Source organism: Schistocerca serialis, chromosome 9 (genome assembly GCF_023864345.2).
Source record: "Schistocerca serialis cubense isolate TAMUIC-IGC-003099 chromosome 9, iqSchSeri2.2, whole genome shotgun sequence".
Lineage (NCBI taxonomy): Eukaryota > Metazoa > Arthropoda > Insecta > Orthoptera > Acrididae > Schistocerca > Schistocerca serialis.
In genome coordinates, this window is record NC_064646.1 from 127,549,292 (window position 1) to 127,568,863 (window position 19,572).

Sequence of the window (19,572 nt, forward strand, 5' to 3'; positions counted from 1 at the left end):
ATTAAACAGACCTTTGGAGAGAAGAGAACGACAGGAAGTGCAAAATGGCTAAGCAGGGATGGCTAGAGGACAAATGTAAGGATGTAGAGGCTTGTCTCACTAGGGGTAAGATAGATACTGCCTACAGGAAAATTAAACAGACCTTTGGAGAGAAGAGAACCACTTGTATGAATATCAAGAGCTCAGATGGCAACCCAGTTCTAAGCAAAGAAGGGAAGGCAGAAAGGTGAAAGGAGTATATAGAGGATTTATACAAGGGTGATGTACTTGAGGACAATATTATGGAAATGGAAGAGGATGTAGATGAAGATGAAATGGGAGATAAGATACTGCGTGAAGAGTTTGACAGAGCACTGAAAGACCTGAGTCGAAACAAGGCCCCGGGAGTAGACAACATTCCATTAGAACTACTGATGGCCTTGGGAGAGCCAGTCATGACAAAACTCTACCATCTGGTGAGCAAGATGTATGAGATAGGCGAAATACCCACAGACTTCAAGAAGAATATAATAATTCCAATCCCAAAGAAAGCAGCTGTTGACAGATGTGAAAATTACCGAACTATCAGTTTAATAAGTCACAGCTGCAAAATACTAACGCGAATTCTTTACAGACGAATGGAAAAACTGGTAGAAGCGGACCTCGGGGAAGATCAGTTTGGATTCCGTAGAAATGTTGGAACACGTGAGGCAATACTAACCTTACGACTTATCTTAGAAGAAAGATTAAGAAAAGGCAAACCTACGTTTCTAGCATTTGTAGACTTAGAGAAAGCTTTTGACAACGTTAACTGGAATACTCTCTTTCAAATTCTGAAGGTGGCAGGGGTAAAATACAGGGAGCGAAAGGCTATTTACAATTTGTACAGAAACCAGGTGGCAGTTATAAGAGTCGAGGGGCATGAAAGGGAAGCAGTGGTTGGGAAAGGAGTGAGACAGGATTGTAGCCTTTCCCCGATGTTATTCAATCTGTATATTGAGCAAGCAGTAAAGGAAACAAAAGAAAAATTCGGAGTAGGTATTAAAATTCATGGAGAAGAAGTAAAAACTTTGAGGTTCGCCGATGAAATTGTAATTCTGTCAGAGACAGCAAAGGACTTGGAAGAGCAGTTGAATGGAATGGACAGTGTCTTGAAAGGAGGATATAAGATGAACATCAACAAAAGCAAAACGAGGATAATGGAATGTAGTCAAATTAAATCGGGTGATGCTGAGGGGATTAGATTAGGAAATGAGACACTTAAAGTAGTAAAGGAGTTTTGCTATTTAGGGAGTAAAATAACTGATGATGGTCGAAGTAGAGAGGATATAAAATGTAGACTGGCAATGGCAAGGAAATCGTTTCTGAAGAAGAGAAATTTGTTAACATCGAGTATTGATTTAAGTGTCAGGAAATCGTTTCTGAAAGTATTTGTATGGAGTGTAGCCATGTATGGAAGTGAAACATGGACGATAACCAGTTTGGACAAGAAGAGAATAGAAACTTTCGAAATGTGGTGCTACAGAAGAATGCTGAAGATAAGGTGGGTAGATCACGTAACTAATGAAGAGGTATTGAATAGGATTGGGGAGAAAAGAAGTTTGTGGCACAACTTGACTAGAAGAAGGGATCGGTTGGTAGGACATGTTTTGAGGCATCAAGGGATCACAAATTTAGCACTGGAGGGCAGCGTGGAGGGTAAAAATCGTAGAGGGAGACCAAGAGATGAATACACTAAGCAGATTCAGAAGGATGTAGGTTGCAGTAGGTACTGGGAGATGAAGAAGCTTGCACAGGATAGAGTAGCATGGAGAGCTGCATCAAACCAGTCTCAGGACTGAAGACCACATCATCAACAACAATGAACTAATAAAGCTAATATTGGCAGTATTTCTATTACTGCTGCTGGCAGTAGTGATAATAACAACAACAACAACAACAACAACAACAACAACAACAATAATAATAATAATAATAAAAATAATTAGTAAGTGACAAAATGTTTTCTGATACACAGATTTCTAAGAAAAGGAAATTTAAGGAGACTTCACCAGCTAAGAATACTGGGAAATGATAAAAATATAGATGGAGAAAAGGATGTACAAGGATAATGACTGTGTAGTAGCCATTACTGCTGCTTTAGCAGATATATCATCAACAGTCTTCTGATGCTGGAGATATGATATAATACAATGACGGAGGTTATTCAAGTTGTGTTCCTACTGCTGAGAATGACTGAGAAAGTGGGTTGATCACCACAATTATAATGAACACAATGTTATGGAGAAGACAGACTGCTACTCACCCTATAGAGGAAACAACTGCTCTGCATTTGAGCTTTCAACCACAAGGCTTTCTTCTAAAGTAGGAAACAGACACCAAGTATAACTCTCACTAACATAACCACTGTCTCTGGCACAACTTACACACACATGACCACGTCTCTGGCGGCTGAGGCTCCAGCAACCAAACACAGTGATCATGTGTGTGTGTGTGTGTGTGTGTGTGTGTGTGTGTGTGTGTGTGTGTGTGTGTGAGTGCACTTGTGTGAATAATTGAGTGTGTGTGTTTTCTACTTTAGATGACTGTCTTGTGACCAAAAGCTCAAATGTATAGCAGGCTCTTTGTTGTGCCTGTCTGCAACTCAAGGTTTCCTCCATACAGTGGTAACAATCTATGCTTTCCATAATACTGTTATTAATCCATCCTGGGTTATCCGTTGTTTGATATAATGCACATAGCTACTCATAACCAAATCCAGGTGCCGTGAACTTTCCTGAGAAATATTCTAAAGGATAAAATTGCTGTAATCAGTAATTGGAAGTGTGAGTGTTTGTACAAGTTTCTTTTTGAGAGAAGAGACAATTAGCTGTCTGGAGACGTAATATAAAAGGAGGTAGAGACTATTGTGTTGCCAGTAGAGAAGGCATATAGCAAAATGGGTCAGTCAGCAGCGTTGTTACTTTGAATGTGGATTAGTCGTTAAATGTCACCTGAATAGCAAATCCAACAGGGACATTTTAGTCCTTCTAAAGCTGACCAAGTTAACTGTTGGTGATGTCGCTGTGAAGTGGAAATGTGAAGGAACAATTACAGCTAAACCAAGACTGAGCTGACCTCATAAATGGAAAGACAAGGACCCTGAGCATTGTAGAGGGTGGTTGCAAGAAATTGCTTGAAATGTATGAAAGGAATCAGTCGTGAGTTCCAAAGTGCTACCAGCAGTCCAGGTAGCACAGTAACTGTGCATAGGCAGATAAAAAGAATGGGGTGCAATGATTGAGCAGCTGTTCACAGGCCACACCTTTCTACAATCAAGACTATGCAAACCTTGAGGTTGAGCAAAGAGTGATGACACTGGACAGTGGTGACTGGAAATGAGGGATTTGGGGTGATAAATCATGCTGTACCATGTGGTAATCCCATAAAAGGATCAGAGTTTACAAACACCAGGACGAGGTTACTTGCCATCACATGGTAGTGCCAATAATGAAGTATGGAGGAGGTGGTGTTAAGGTACAAGGGTGCCTTTCATGGTTAGGGTGAGATCCCCTTATTGCGTTTCAGAAAATGCTAAATGTGAAAGGATATGAACACGCTTTACAGTATTGTGTACTAAATACAGTACAGGAACAGTGTGGAGACAATGATTATGTTAGGATGACATTGTACCCAGTCATAAAGCAGCAACTGTGAGGCAAGGCTTAGTGGACATTCCTACAATGGACTGGCCTGTCCACAGTCCTAAACCCAAAGGAACACCTTTAGGATCAGTTAGAATGTAAAATTTGCTCCAGACTCCAGTGTCCAACATCAGTAACTATTCTGATTTTGGCTCTTGATGAAGAATTGCCATTCCTCCACAGACATTCAGACACTTCACTGAAAATGTCCCCAACAGAGTTCAAACCATCATAAAGATGAAGAACGGAAACACCCCATACTAAAGCCCAGTAATAGGTGTCTGGGGCTCTTGATCAGATAATGTAAATGTACACTGACAATACATGTATACTAACAATCACCTCAAATTTCATACACTGTATCATAAAGTTTAAAATTAAGTCACAGCATAAATAAAATACTCATTAACATACATTCTAAAACACTCCTAAAACTATGTTCTCATCACATAAAAAATTTAAAATTGTAGACACTGTTGTACATCACTCAGTTACTTTACTCAAAAAGGTGATCGTCAAACAAATGATAATCTTTTTTTTTATTTTTTTTACACTTTATATACTTACTCTATTCTCCGCGTAGATTTTTTGTGCCGGGCTCTGGTGTTTTGGCAGAGCAATTTCTTCCTCCTCCTTTTTAATGGCAGGTTTACTTGCAGCCTCCTCAAGTTCTTGCTGAAATGACAAGCAGGGATCAACTGAGATTACAAAGTAAATATACTGACAAGCTAGTTACAAGAATACTGTCTGTGTTGCTTACTCATTTACAGAAAACAATGCAAGAGACAATAAATTCTACAACTTCCCAGAAAGATAAGTATAGGATTTGTGATTTCTGAATATCTTCATGTTTCTACAGGAAGTTACTTTCATCAGTACACTGACACGTGATTTTCATTTATTAAGCATTCCTGCAGAAAGGAAATATGAAATATATTTCATTAAATCTGAATATTTCAAGAGTGTTTCTGCTACATATATATGGAAGACAACAAAAGCTACAGTATAATTTTTATAAGTCAAACTACACGGCGCGTAAAACACAAATAAGAGTGTCTGTAAGAAATTATTTTCCATCATCAAATTTCTCTCTGATGTTATTTTTACTGGTAAACAATCAAAATTCAGTCTCCCTCTCTACTTATGCTACAAGGAAAAAAGAAAACACAGGGGGTTAGGGCTCAACATTCAGTATGCAACAGTGAGCTTTCTTGTGAATGAAAACCAGGAGCAGAAAACAAACTTCACATCAAAGTTATGATGTCAACAGCACTAATTTTTCATCCAAAACACAATGTTGACACTGTGTTTTTAAAAGAAGAAGAAGAAGTAGAAGAAGAAGAATTTCCATGAGAAACAAGTTCTGAAGCTACAACACATGAACTGACCAACACTAACAAATTTTCCAACGGGTTGTATGCACTTCAGTAATCTGGTGTAACTAGCTTAGGCAACATCGCATTAATGCCTTACGCATGTAAGATACAACCTTTCTTTTAAAATTTCTTATTTCCTTTCACACACAATAATAGAGATTTGCTTGCACATTTATGAAGGAATTTAAATTAGCAAATAAACGGACATTTTAATAGCATAACAGAGAAATCAGCAGAATGTAATAGCTGCTTTCTGTGTGTGTGTGTGTGTGTGTGTGTGTGTGTGTGTGTGTGTGTGTGTGTGTGTGGGGCGGGGGGGGGGGGGGGGGCGGGAGGGGGTTGGTTGATTTGGGGGAGAGGACCAAACAGTGAGGTCATCGGTCCCATCAGATTAGGGAAGGAAATTGGCCATGCTCTGTCAGTGGAACAGTGGAACCATCCCTGCATTTGCCCGAAGTGATTTAGGAAAATCACGGAAAACCTAAATCAGGATGGCCGGACACGAATTTGAACTATCGTCCTCCCAAATGCCAATCCAGTGTGCTAACCACTGCGTCATCTCACTGAGGGTACATGCATATGCTTAATTGTGCATGCCTTGTACCTAATGATGACCAAGTGCTTCTGATATTCACAGAGTGGTCCTTTACTCCTTAATTATTTACATTTCACAACTTTCCCACTATATATGTTTTAGGTATAGGTTTCAAAAGCCATAGGTTGGTTTGAACACAGCATTGCTTCACTAGGTGCTCCAAACTTCGGACTGGTTTTCTCATCGAGTTCTAGGGGGATCTACAATATTACATGGACTCAATACTGCAATGTGGCATGGCATTTTACCCACACATACAAATCATTGCCAGAGATGAATGGAGCATTTAATTTTACAAAAAATTTCCAGGGCTGGTTGAAAACTGATGCCCAGACATTTGGACTTGTAATTTGTCACTTAATCGCTAAGCCACACACTATACATGGTATGTTTTGTGTAATAAAAATTTTAATAAATATCAATTGCTTCCTGTATTACAGTCTTCCATACTCTTGGGGCATCTCACTAGTGGAAACGGCTATTTGGAGATGCAGATAAAATAGGTTTGAGCCAGATAAAGAGTTAATAGATATCACAAAAAATTGCTTTCCTTTAAAAAGTTCAAAGCCCAGCCCATTGCTTTTTTAAATATCTATCTCTCTCACATAATATAAATTAAATAACTGATGCAACTAAATTTAACATAAGGGAAAAATAAAGTAGGGGCTCTCATTTAAATCTAAGCTGGAGTTCTGAGGGCACGGATATGGATTTTTATCATTTTGAGATGGTTATCATTTTGAAATGTCACCAGCTTTATCTAATTGTTTGGAAAATCGATTCTCTGAAGTTACCAGCTGTAAAAGCAGGAACAAAGGTTATGCACAACACATATACAAACAAGACTGCAGTCATAAGAGTCAAAGGAAATGAAATTGAATATATGTGTTAGGAAACCTTTTCTGGAAGTGAGTGTTCACAGTGTAGGCTTATAAAGAAGTGAAATGTGATTGATACATAGTACGGAATAAAAAGAGAAATATAATGCTGTTAGGCTATCTGAGCATGATTCACAGCCAGATCCAAACTTCCATATGTTTTCAACCATTGGGTCTGGGCATGAACAATGCTCGGAAAGCCTAACGGCTTCGGCGAGAAGCAATCTCAAATAGCCTAACATTAATCCGAACACTCGCAATAAGTGGAAAATTTGTGTTCAAGTCCCTGTCTGGTATTGTCGTCATCCAACCATACAGCTTACGGTTGTCCATATTCGCAATTGCAAATACACTTCGTGTATTTCATGACATGCAACATACTTCTCAACAACATATTCACTTCAATATCGTAACTAAAGAAAAGGTGCAGAATTAAGGAGCGAAGACATTTACAGCGCAACCTGACTAAAACAAACGATAGGTTTGATAGGACACATGATAAGGTATCAAGGAACAGACGAGTTGGTAATGAACAGAAGAATGGAGGATGAAAATTGCACAGGGAGACCAGAACTTGTCTAGAGTACACTGGTTCAAGTGGATCTAGGTTGCAGTGGTTATGCAGAGATTAAGATACTTGCACAGAATAGACTGACATTAAGAGCTGTTATCAAAACAGTCTTCATATTGATGACCACAACAGCAAGATGCAGAAAACCATTTTGCACACTCTATGGGTGGATTGTTGTCATTTGATAATTGCTTATAGAGCTTTACATCGGTTAGCAACAAATAAATATTGTTGTAGACAGTAATTGTGCACAGAAAATCTCCTTTACTGATTGTATTTGAAGCAGTTCCTTACAGCGATCATAAATTAAGACAGGAATACTTAAACACTTACCTGTTTCTTCTTGAGTTTATGGATCTGCGTTTCCGCCTTTGCAATCTCACGATCCACTTTCCCAATCTGTTGCAAGAGCTCATCTTTTGTAGAACGAAAAGTGGTCTCCTCCTGTAAAGAATCCGATGGCAGAGTCGGTGAGATTGCCTCCACCTGTGGGGTGTAAGCTTGCGGCTGCTGCTCCTGGAACAGAGGATTTATCTATATTATTTTGCATCATGAGATCAGCACCTAATATCCCAAAAATCGCATCCACAGAGAAAATTTTGTCGTATTCTGGACACAACAGCATTGCTCTCCAGAAAACTGATAATTTCATTTTTCGTGAAGAACTTGTAACAATCTTGTTAGTTATTAACACCAAGGTGCACGCAGCTTTCTATCAAACGCTGTAACTTAATGGCGATCCCCAATTCTTCTTTCAAGGCTGCTACTGCAGGTTAAGTCCGTTAATTAGGTTTTTGAGTATGTTTCTATAAATTTCAAGTATTACATATGATAAAACAATCAAGAATAATTAAACTTGATAGGAAACTTCGCGGTGTAGGAGTTCTTTAGAAACAAGTGCAGAAGACTGCATAACAACAAACATCACTAATGTTTAAACACAGTGGGCTTCGTTAACGCTACATATCTGCTGCATCAAAAATTTACACCCCAAAAATTTACACCCATAGTCGTAAAAAAGTAATCCTGACATAAGATTCTCAGACATCTTCAGTTTCCCCCTGCTTTCATTCTTATAGCTTTCTGTATCTATTTTTTTTTTAAGGTATAATTCATTTGATGTCTGGTAACCGGTTTCGGTCATTACAAGAATATTCAGACCAAGGGTCCACATGATGAGGAGCCTGTGTTCAAAGCTGATATGTGATACCAACTGGTATCTGCCGCAAATTTGTGACAGATGCCAGTTGTCACACAGCAGCTCCGGTCACTGGCTCCTCTCGTCATCTGGAGCCATCGTATCACTATATTTACATGCGACACATCTAGCGAAAGGTGAAAACCGAATTTCAGAAACCGTTTTCCATTGTCGTGTTTGCATATTAAGGTATGAAGCGGATTTGCTAGCTCAGTTAAATATGACGGTTGTTACAGTTTACGATTTAGACAGAAATCGCTATTTCTCTTCAGTTAAATGAGGTGTAAACAGCTTCGGTCTAATATTTATTTCTACTCATCCTTCGCTGCGCAAAAAGCCGCTCCGTCCATATCTGCCGAAATTTTTTTAAGAACACAAAATCTGACCCCCCCAACCGCGTTTCAGAACCGACTGCATTTACGTGGGAGCAAAAATCGATTGCGAAACTGGAAAACCGGCAACCAGAAATGGATTTTCAGAATCGATTTTGAAATGTTTCCATGACCACCCAGAAGCGGTATTGGGAAATCGATTTACGAAATCAGGTTCTGGGAGCCCAATGTAAACGGGATGCTTGAATATGGTTGTAACGACCGAAAACAATTATCAACATCTGACGTTACACAAAAATTACGATCTTGATTGTTCTTTTAATTAAGATACTGACTGCGTGCAACTTGTGTGTGCAGTACTGTAAGCGATATGTTTCTAAACCGTTCTGGGAAAACTTCAACAGGCCCGCGTGACTTCTATTATAAATTTCAATAATAAGTTATTAAGCTGAAATGATGAAATCATATAAATCGCCTTACATAGTAGTAGGGTAGCAACAATTCGGCATTTTCCAATGGTCCTTCAGCAAAAACAAATGGTAAAAGTTTTATATATGATTATCGGACTTCCTGCATCAGTACCTACAAACGGCGCGTTTTAAGAGACCTTTAATCCGCTGTTAACATTTATACTGCATATTTTTGTAATGTAGGTACCTGGAGATGAAAAAGCGTGCACAGGATAGAATAGCATGGACAGCTGCATCAAGCCAGTCTCTGGACTGAAGACCACAACAACAACAACATTTTTGTAATACGCGTGTGTGAATACGAAAAAATTACCGAACACGGAGTGTTAGCTTCAAAACACAAATGAAGGTGGCGGCTGTTCAATTTGATTCTGTCAACCAATCACAACACGACCTTCATGGCGACGTGCACACGAATTACACTATAACAAGAATGGCCAACGCTATGGCTTCATGAATTATTATTTTGATACCTCAAACATCGGCTTTTTTCGGGGATGTGGCTAGCCGGTATGTAAGAGCAAGGATTAAACTGCTGCGAGTGAAGCACTGACATTTCTATTCTTGGTTATGAAAAATATGTGACTTTTTTTCGTGATTTGCATATCGCGATTTCCGAAGGTTTAACGTTTACATTCTTCGTTGTCAGAAGTATTGCCTGCTTTTGTTTCCGAAAAGATCGCGATTTTCAAGAGTGTGGTTAGATTGTTTCGGGCTTTTTTCGGAACTTATCGCGCTTTACGAGGTTGTGATACGACTGCAGACCAGGATCAAAGTTTTAATTGGCACAAAAAAACCTGGTTATCATAATAGTACGAACTTTAGCTTAGGCTGGGATCATCTTAGGTTGGAAGGCAAGAGTTTGGTTGTAAATTGGACAAGCCAACGAATGTGAAAGCAGAAAATCTGGTTGTAGTGATGAACTGATCTGCAGTTTGCGCAAAGGAGTGAAATTAATAATCTTGCTTGTATTAAATATTCGCCTATGTTTGTATCGATTATGTCGCGATTTCGTATGGTGTGGCGGGGCTGCCACCCTCTAGCACAGCTGGTCTTTACTAATAATTGTCAACACATCACACGCAATCTATGCAGCAGCCGAATACGTAGTGATTTCCGGGGGTGTTTAGGAGAGGACATGTTAAATTTCTACGCGTGAAACGAAATTCAACATTTGTTTTGCCGCCTGTCACAACTATTTAACTCTTTTTAACTTTTGTTATCTTGTTGTCCTCATTTGCGTGTGATGTGTTGACAATTATTAGTAAAGACCAGATTATATGCATTTGCATGTTGCATATGCAGTTACATATTTGGCTCCTTTTCACTGGTTATTGCACATTTTTACTAATGACTAGTGACGATGCATATTTTCGCTCTGTGTTTACAGTATTTTAAAAATTTAGACGGGCAGTCTCCAGCTCGATCTAATTTAGATGTCTTACAGATTTACCGCGACCTAGAAATGCGCCAAATCGCTAACCGAGAGGCCACTGCATAGCAAAATTATTACAGAAGAGGAACAGGAACAGGCAGCCAGACAATCTGCGCCCGCACCCCCGGTTAGGGGAAGGTCGGGTAGTATCGGACGGTTAAGCTTTTCTCAAATTTTGAATACATTAATGGCTTGATATGAAAACAATAACCACCATAATGTACTGTCTTAAGGCATAAAACAACCATCCTAGCATTTTCTCTTCGGGAGAAGAATTGCTATTATCTACTGGTTTCTAAAATTTATCTGAATGTTAACTAAGGAGAAAGTTTGGAGGGTTGTATCGGACAGGATGTAAATTACAGAAAATAAGCAAATATTTCTCACAAAATACATGTTTATTGGTATTAATACATGGCAAGTGGTAAATGTTTATTGAATTGAGTGATTTTAATAATTTTAGGTTCACAAACAGTCACTAAATGATGAAATAATAATAAATCTGCCATTTAACACACTTAACAATTAATTTCACTACATCTTGAACACGACTTTTATTTTCTATTCAAGAAACAGCCGTTGCATTATTAGTACAGAGCGCTGCTTTCAAGGTCTGCGCAGTTTTCGTGGGCCCATCCGTTACACAGTCGACACTGGAACCAGCCCTCTTCAAAAAGTTTCGTCACAAATAATACAGTGGGTCACCCCATCACTTTTAGTGTTTTCATTGTCAAATTTTTGTTTTTTCTTAGCATTTTCGTTGGATTTTTCCATTTCTGTTGTAGAACTATCCTTCCTTTTACACCATCCAATTTTTCTATTGGTCAAAAGTTTGGTTCTAGCTAGGCCTACAGGCTTTTTTGAGGTTTGTTCTTTTCTTCTTTCAATTTAAGTTTTTCTTCCGTAAGTTTCCACTAAGCTTCAGCAGCTTTTTTTCTCTTCCTGTTCTACTTTCTTTACTTCCAGTTTTTTTGAGATGAGGTCAAAATTTCACTCTTCTTTCCACAATTCTGCATTGATACAAATCTATTAGAATGATGACGGGGGGGGGGGGGGGGGGGAAATTACCTCTAAAATTTGTTAAGACTGAGAAGTCTTAGAGGACTCAATTGTTGGATCATGATTAGAGGACTCTGGTAATGCTTACGAGGAGCCAGGACTCTGGTAATGGTGGGCAGGTGAGGGGGCTGGTGAAGACAGGCCTACGGCAGATGATGGGCCTGGTGAAGACATGGCAGCAGATGGAGAGCCTGGTAAAGACATGGCAGCAGATGGAGATCCTGGTAAAGACATGGCAGCAGATGAAGAGCCTGGTAAAGACATGGCAGCAGATGAAGAGCCTGGTAAAGACATGACAGCAGATGAAGAGCCTGGTAAAGACATGGCAGCAGATGAAGAGCCTGGTAAAGACACGGCAGCAGACGAGGAGCCTAGTAAAGACATGACAGAAGATGGGTGCAGAGGAGCAGCCAGATCCAGAACTGGTGGATGAGGTACCAGTTCATTCCTTGTTCTTGTTTAGTGAAGGAGCGTAATCCAAGTCAGTGAAAATATTTCGCTTCAGGGGAGAAATGCCTGTGCATTCAAAGCCAGACTTTGCCAACTCCACCCTGCAAATCCTTGAGAAAGCTGAGCTAACTAAACCTGCTATGTCCTTCAGGGTTATCTTAATGTTAGGATATTGTCGTACCCAGTATGATCATGCCTCATGATAAGCATTTTTGAAAGGTTTCATAATAGTTCTGTCCAGTGGCTGTAGTTCGTGGGAAGTGTGTGGAGGTAGGCTTAAAATGGGACTGTGGTGTTTCTTTGAAAACATTAATGACGTTCAAGTCCTTGTGGCTTGAGTGACCATACACGATTAGTAATGCAGGGGTTTTCTCAGTTCGATTCACTCGTTCTACAAACAAAACAAGTCACTTGAGGAAACCATCCTTAGTGATCCATCCACTTGGATGGGCATCAAAAACACTTTCGACTGGGGCATCTTTCTTCAGACCATTGTCCATGCAAACACGGGGGAAGACAAACAGCGGTGAAATAAACACATCCCCTGCAGCATTAACAGAAGAATTGTGACATCCATGCCTTTATCGCCTAAGGTCAATTTTCCAACTTTAACACAGACGTTGCGCCAGTTTTGTCGGCGTTAAAAATCTTGGAGGGGCTGCACTTATACTTGTCCATCAACTCAGAAAGTTTGTCGAAAAATCCGTCAACTTGTTCTTTGCTAAAACCTGCTGCTTTCTGTAAACTTGTTGATTCCACTGTCCTCAGCTGCAGACCTGAATGTCTTTTCATAAACTCATAGTAAAAGTCAGTTCCTGCCTTCAATTTTTCTTTAGTGAACTCATTTTCTCGGCAAAAGGTAAAATAAATTTTAAGTGATGTTTTGGTCCAATAGTATTAATTAAAAGTTAATTCGAAGTTAACCTCAACCAGAAGGTATTCAGAAAATGATATCAGCGTTCTGTATGTCCGGCGTGGCCAGCGATCTTCCTCGTAATTGATATGCACAGGTCCAACTTTGAGGTATAACGCACGCAGTAACTACCATGTTTTTTTATTATTTGATCTTGCATATTTCGACACTTTTCAAGCATATCTGCATGCATATTCTACGGTTTTTCTGATGCATATAATGCATCCGTCCAATCACATCCAAATAAGACACATTTTTCGTGCAGTATGTGTTTTCCGTAAAGGCGTTTGGCACGAAAATGTGTTATATTTAGTTACGATAAGGCGGATCTAAAGTGATAATTATCGACGTACTACTTCCGAATATGTGAATATGTTACAACCAGCTGACTACATCACGTGCCCTGTGCTCTGATTAGCTGACAGAAACCGAGTAGCTGCCATCTGGATTTGAGTACTTTCTAAGTTCACTGCTGTATTTGGTGGATTTCGTGTTTATACTTGCATACTGAAAATACGCAGTTTCAGTGATACACTCACCAAAATCGTCCAAAACTCAGTACGCTTTGTTATGCTGCAATAGCAGGAAGTCCGGTAACGGTACCTAGTAAATTGCAGGTTGTGGAATTTCGGTGTCCAAAGGCAGATGATTTCTCAGAAGTCTCGTAACAAAAATAGAAACTCCGCACTATGACAATGTTACAAGCTATAACGTAATTTTTGTCAAAAGGTACATTTCCTTTTGCAATCGTGACAAAATTTTTCTTTAAGAAGGTATCTAGCATGTACCTTTTTGAAGTTTCAGGCGCGATGTAGTAGCTGTCGCACAAGAATGGAAACTTCCAGTCTCACTTTTTTTCTTTCCTCAAGATAATACGCAAAATATGTAATTAACTTGTGAATAATATCTTGTTTTTATTTTCATTGGACAACGCCGCATTATTCATGGTTCCCGTCAACTAAAATAAGCGTCTAATTATTTGATTTCCATCACACTACTCACAATCCACCGTGTTTCCATAAATTAGGTTTTTTTTAGTTCCAAGCAAATTAACATTTAAATCTATCTGCTTTATTATTCACTGCCTTTCCATTTCTCGCGGACCCGCTCTGCTGTGCTATAACATCTCGAGTAGTGAAGGAAATTTCTCTTTTGATTGCGATTATCCAAGGGCATTCTTTTCTGCAATTGTCCTCGATCGATCTGGTATTGATGCCGTTTAAGTTCTGCGCCGGCTTTCAGCTGACGTGTCCCTGGACCTAACTACGTCATTTCTTGCCAGATTAATTTTTGAGATAGCGTCGAATGTCAGCTGACTTAGCTTAAACATCAAAGATACAACTAACTAATTCTTCTTCTTTTTCTTGGTTCGACTCCGACCAACTCCGGGCCACAGCCACTGAAACCGTATAGAAAAACAAAACAACATCATGGACTTTCATTTCTTTGCTATGGTTAACAACGACCTGATAAGTACAGGACTATGATGATCACGCCTTCTCACGACTAACTTGTAAAAGTAAATAACATCGTATTCTGTATTTCCATGAAGTTTAACAAAACGTCGGTATTGACTGATTGTTCCACCGGTTCTTGGTAGAACATTTTACACATTATGAATGAAAACACACACAACGGTAGTGTAATATTATAGAAAATTTCACCAGTGTCGTGTTCGGTTTCATTCACAACAGACCAGTAATTAAAATATTTTTTTTTTAAATGTTCACACAAATGATCGTGAAAACGAAGCGGCGAGTATTTGGGTATTTCATACTGGTCACTGGTACACTATTTTGTCTGGCTCGACGTCCGAATTTGAACACACACACTCAAACAAACAACATACTATTATAGTTCGTACATACGCTTTGCAGATTAACTGAAGTTTCACAGTAGTATACAAGCAAATCGAAGTCTGCCATATGCTTCACCCTTGACTGAACTTCTTTCAACTCTTCTTCACGCTTCGTTATTCCCTTGAGAGGGGCCACATATTTCTATTTTTCAGTCGTTACACGATTAGTATTAATTAACAAATATCTTGTGCTGTGTCGTGCAGAGCTTCGAGTATTCGCGAATTTCGAGGCAGATGACTGTATCCATACAAAGCAAAATCTAACTTCCTAACAGATTCAAACTTCTGCCAAACCAGGATTCGTCCTCGGGCCTTTTCCTTCCGCGGACATGAGTTTAATTAAATCAATGGAAGCTCAATATTCAGCTCTCCACCGTCGTACGAGTCATTTCTCAGTTTCCCGCCAGCTTTCCAGTGGCTTCTGCTGTGCACCATCTGTGTTTATTTTCGCAATTTTTAGGATTGTGTACCTCAACCGATAAAAACGGAACGCTTATAGAATCACTTTATCGTTCGTCCATATGTCTCGACTATTAACAACGCTTTTTCTCATGAACGGGTAGACATATCAAGCTTAAATTTGTGGCCACATGCTGAGATCTACAGTCCCTTGGCGATGCAAAGAACTGAAGCTTCTAAGTCAATGAAGTCAAAAGATAGGGCCATTAATGTCACAATTTTTGATTCTCCCAAACTCTCTCATCAAAATCTATACTCACTTCTGGTTGGCATGGAATAATAAAATTTGGCCGGAAGCAAGGTTTCAAAGTACAAGTAAAGCGAAAAAATCTGAAAATTGTTGATAAGTAATTACATCATACAATGAAGTTTTAGTAATTGCTATCCGATTCCAAACTCAAAATTAAAACACTCTCTGAAGTCTCGGAATTTCCGGGAACGAAATTTCGGCAGTATCAATGTTGACAACTGGCACAAATAGTAAAGATCTTCAATTATCGAGATCAAGTAACTGTCTATATACATAGGGTAGTTACATTAGTACGGAACTCTCCCAGCGCGAGTCCTACTCGCACATGGCCATATTTTTTTTTTTTTTTTTTTGTTAGATCGAAGAGGGAGACCAAGATATGAATACACTAAGCAGATTCAGAAGGATGTAGGCTGCAGTAGGTACTGGGAGATGAAGAAGCTTGCACAGGATAGAGTAGCATGGAGAGCTGCATCAAACCAGTCTCAGGACTGAAGACCACCACCACAACAACAACAGAGTCAATTTAGCTGTTCTCTCTCCAGTAAAAACGTTGACCCTTGTTAGTTTCTAAGTCACGACCCCTGGTTTAGAAGATCAGTCACTAAATACTCTACATTTTACCTACCAAATTCTCGTGCAGATTTCTTCTTTTTTGAGGTACTTCATTCTTACAGTTTCCATTTATGTCTGCTTTATGGCGTGAAACTCCCATAAGGAAAGGCCACTACTAACAACGAACGAAGTATTTACTGTCTACATCGTTTTGTAGCAGTCTAAGGTGAGCTCTCTCTGCAGGCATGTTTCGTCACCGACTGACTCATAATTCTACTGTTCTAGTACATTTCTCCTACTTTGTAACTGTGTCTGAATTAATAAGGATGAGGTGCATTTCGTTAGAGAAATGTAGCAGACACGCAGCTGAATAGAAGGCATATTGCCATACGGAACGCAGATAACACATGTAAGTGGGCTGCTGTTCTATGAAAACTGTCTTGTATCAAATGAGTTCTGCTGCTGTTCAATGGAAACTGTCTTATATCAAATGAGTTCTATTCCCAATGTATTTCGAACGTGCTGAATTGCCACAACAGCAAAAGAGAGAAACGCTGGGCAGAACCAAAAGTGCATAATGCATTTTGTGACGGGCAAAACCGGATTAGCGGGAGTCTACCACGGGGAATTTTAACCGGGAAAATTAACGTTTGCAAAATGCTGCTGCTGGACCGGCCGACCGTGCGTCAACAGGCTGCACTGCGCGTTGCTGCTGCTGCTGCTGCTGCTGCTGCTGCTGCTGAAGCGACCTTGGACGAAGACAGCAGCGCGCATTCCCGCTGTATGCTTCCACGTGGCGGCCGCTGACGCTATCTGCTGAACACGGCATCGTGGCAAAGAAATCTAGATAAGCTCAGCTCGCTAATCAGCGGCTATGGGAAAAAAAGCCTGATTCGAGCCAGTTTGGAGTACCCTTTGTAGCAACCTGCTCTGGATGTCTTCCACTCGGCTGTCGTTCGCGTACCTCGATGACACACTTAATTGCAATTACTTGTATAAACCGCCATCATCATGCCGAGGTACAAGGTATCAAGTTGAGCTCCCACGTCAGTTGGCGTCCACAGTCCGAAGACTCCTTGTGATGCTCTGCAGGCTACTCTTATCTTATCATGTCCACAACAATACTTCAGCCTCAAATTATTCGAATCTGTTAACTCTATTCCAGCCTTGGCCTTCTAAGGAGTTTAAAAAGTAAGCACTGGATGTGGCGAAGTATCTGGAGTTATTTACATCATGAAATCATAAGGTCGACATGATCGTATTACCCACATTTATTCCACTGGATATTATACTTTCTGGTTCACAAATCATTTTGGATAATCTTGTTTATATTCATCCGTTATGCAAAATTCCGTAACACTACATACACTCCCACGTGCTTTACAGAATATAAACATACCAAAAGAGTGTGATTTATGGTAACAAAGAGCTTGAGTTGCAGCACAGATTTTCTTTGGTCATCACTCATATTTGTACAGATCGAGTCTTAACTTGTTTCCATCTTTTTCTTTTCTTTAAACATATTTTATTACTTATTGTTCGACATGTGCTCTTCCTGTACTGCCTTAATAAACTGACACAAAATACTTCTTGTAAGCCAGCCGGAGTGGCCGTGCGGTTATAGGCGCTACAGTCTGGAGCCGAGCGACCGTTTCGAATCCTGCCTCGGGCATGGATGTGTGTGATGTCCTTAGGTTAGTTAGGTTTAATTAGTTCTAGGTGACTGATGACCTCAGAAGTTAAGTCGCATAGTGATCAGAGCCATTTGAACCATTTTTGAACTTCTTGTAAAACAAGTATGCTTTTATTCTCTTGTAACACACGATCCCAACCCAAAAATCATCAATATGGAGCTAATAGCAAATGAAGATTGACAGCTCAACAACATTAAGGACTTCTCTAGTTTCTAAAAACTTTGTAAACAACGTCTGTTAATAGAAAAGACGAGTGATGACCAAGAAAAATCTTTGCTCTAACGCAAAATCTTTGAAGATTAGCTCAAGTCACACTCTTTGGCTTGTTTATATACTGTAAACCACAGGGGAATCGTTGCCTATAGCAAAGTGTGTTACGAATTATTATGAAATTAACATAACTAGCGAGCATAAACAACGTATTCCAAAGTGATTTGTGTGCCTTTAGTAAACCTATGGAATCAAATAAGTAATGTCATCAAGTCGACCTTATGATTTTATGATGTAAATAACTCCAGTTATCTCGCCACATCCAGTGCTTACTTATTTCAACCTTTTTCTGTCCTGCTACAGCTAAGGAAAGACCTCCGACGACGATGACATCTTCAAAAAAATGGTTCAAATGGCTCTGAGCGCTATGGGACTTAACAGCTATGGTCATCAGTCCCCTAGAACTTTGAACTACTTAAACCTAACTAACCTAAGAACATCACACAACACCCTGTCATCACGAGGCAGAGGAAATCTCTGACACCGCCGGGAATCGAACCCGGGAACCCGGACGCAGGAAGCGAGAACGCTACCGTACGACCACGAGCTGCGGACGATGGCATCTTCCAACAGGATAATTGTCCGTGCCACAAGGCAACAGCGGTTTGATGTGCTTGTCTTGGCTACCACTTTCGCCTGAAGTGAACCCGATAGAACACATCTGGGAAACTACCTGCCGGCAGCTCTCAGCACCCACAAAATGGAACTGCGTGACGTGTGCATAGGTATCTGGTGGCATATATCTCCAGAAACCTACCAAGGACTGCCGAATCCTCCTCACGGAAAATTGTTGCTGTAGGTTCCGAAAGAGGACCGTGCGATACTATTCAACTAACCACAATGTTTTTTTGCTCATCAACGTATGAGAGAGAACATCCCCTCCCTCTCCTCCACCCTCCTCCCAATCGTAACAAACAGAACTTGAGATTGTTTGCGCCGATATGTAAAATTAATCAATGAAGACAAGGAGGAGAGATGGTCTGCAATTACTGGTTTGTAAAAGCATTTTACTTAACTACACATAAAACATAGGTTCTATTTGAAATAGCTATGAGATACCTAACAGAATAAAGTAAGGCATTCGTGATTAGAATAAAGCACCATAGCGAAACGTTTAGGCTACTGATACAATATTTCATGCTGCATAAAAAAGCATGCCCTCAAAACCAACCAGTATACAATCACTGTACCGTGGCATTCAAAACATTCAACAGTTGATTAGTCCTGAAAGAACAACGCAGCATTCTGATAATGAAAAAAACGTTCCAAACCGGTCACGACAAGAAACAATAAACTGTGTTAAAGGAAAATCGTCTCGTCAGTGGTTGCTAGCTGTTATAATACAAATGCGTAGCCCCCATTGATGTCACACAAAATAGGTTTAAAAAAAATTAACACTCTAAAGTCAAACCTGACACCCGTACTCTCAGTACATTCTGCCTTTTAAAATGATCAGTCACATCACAGCAGTTTTTAGTTGAGTGACAGGAAAAAGGTAATTTTTAATTGTTTTTCTATTAATATGTAGAATTCCGAAAGGAAGAAAC

The 19,572-nt window shown here is 39.7% G+C and overlaps 1 protein-coding gene across 1 annotated transcript in view; it reads right to left on the bottom strand.

Moving 5' to 3' along the window:
• Window positions 1-19,572, bottom strand: part of LOC126419202 (uncharacterized) — a 269,493-nt gene that overhangs the window by 205,487 nt on the left and 44,434 nt on the right. Inside the window, exons 4-5 of the mRNA XM_050086337.1 lie at window positions 7,416-7,598; window positions 4,230-4,337 (exon numbers count right to left, since the gene is read on the bottom strand). Of these exons, the coding sequence (XP_049942294.1) occupies window positions 4,230-4,337; window positions 7,416-7,598 (291 nt within the window). The remainder of the gene's footprint in view (window positions 1-4,229; window positions 4,338-7,415; window positions 7,599-19,572) is intronic.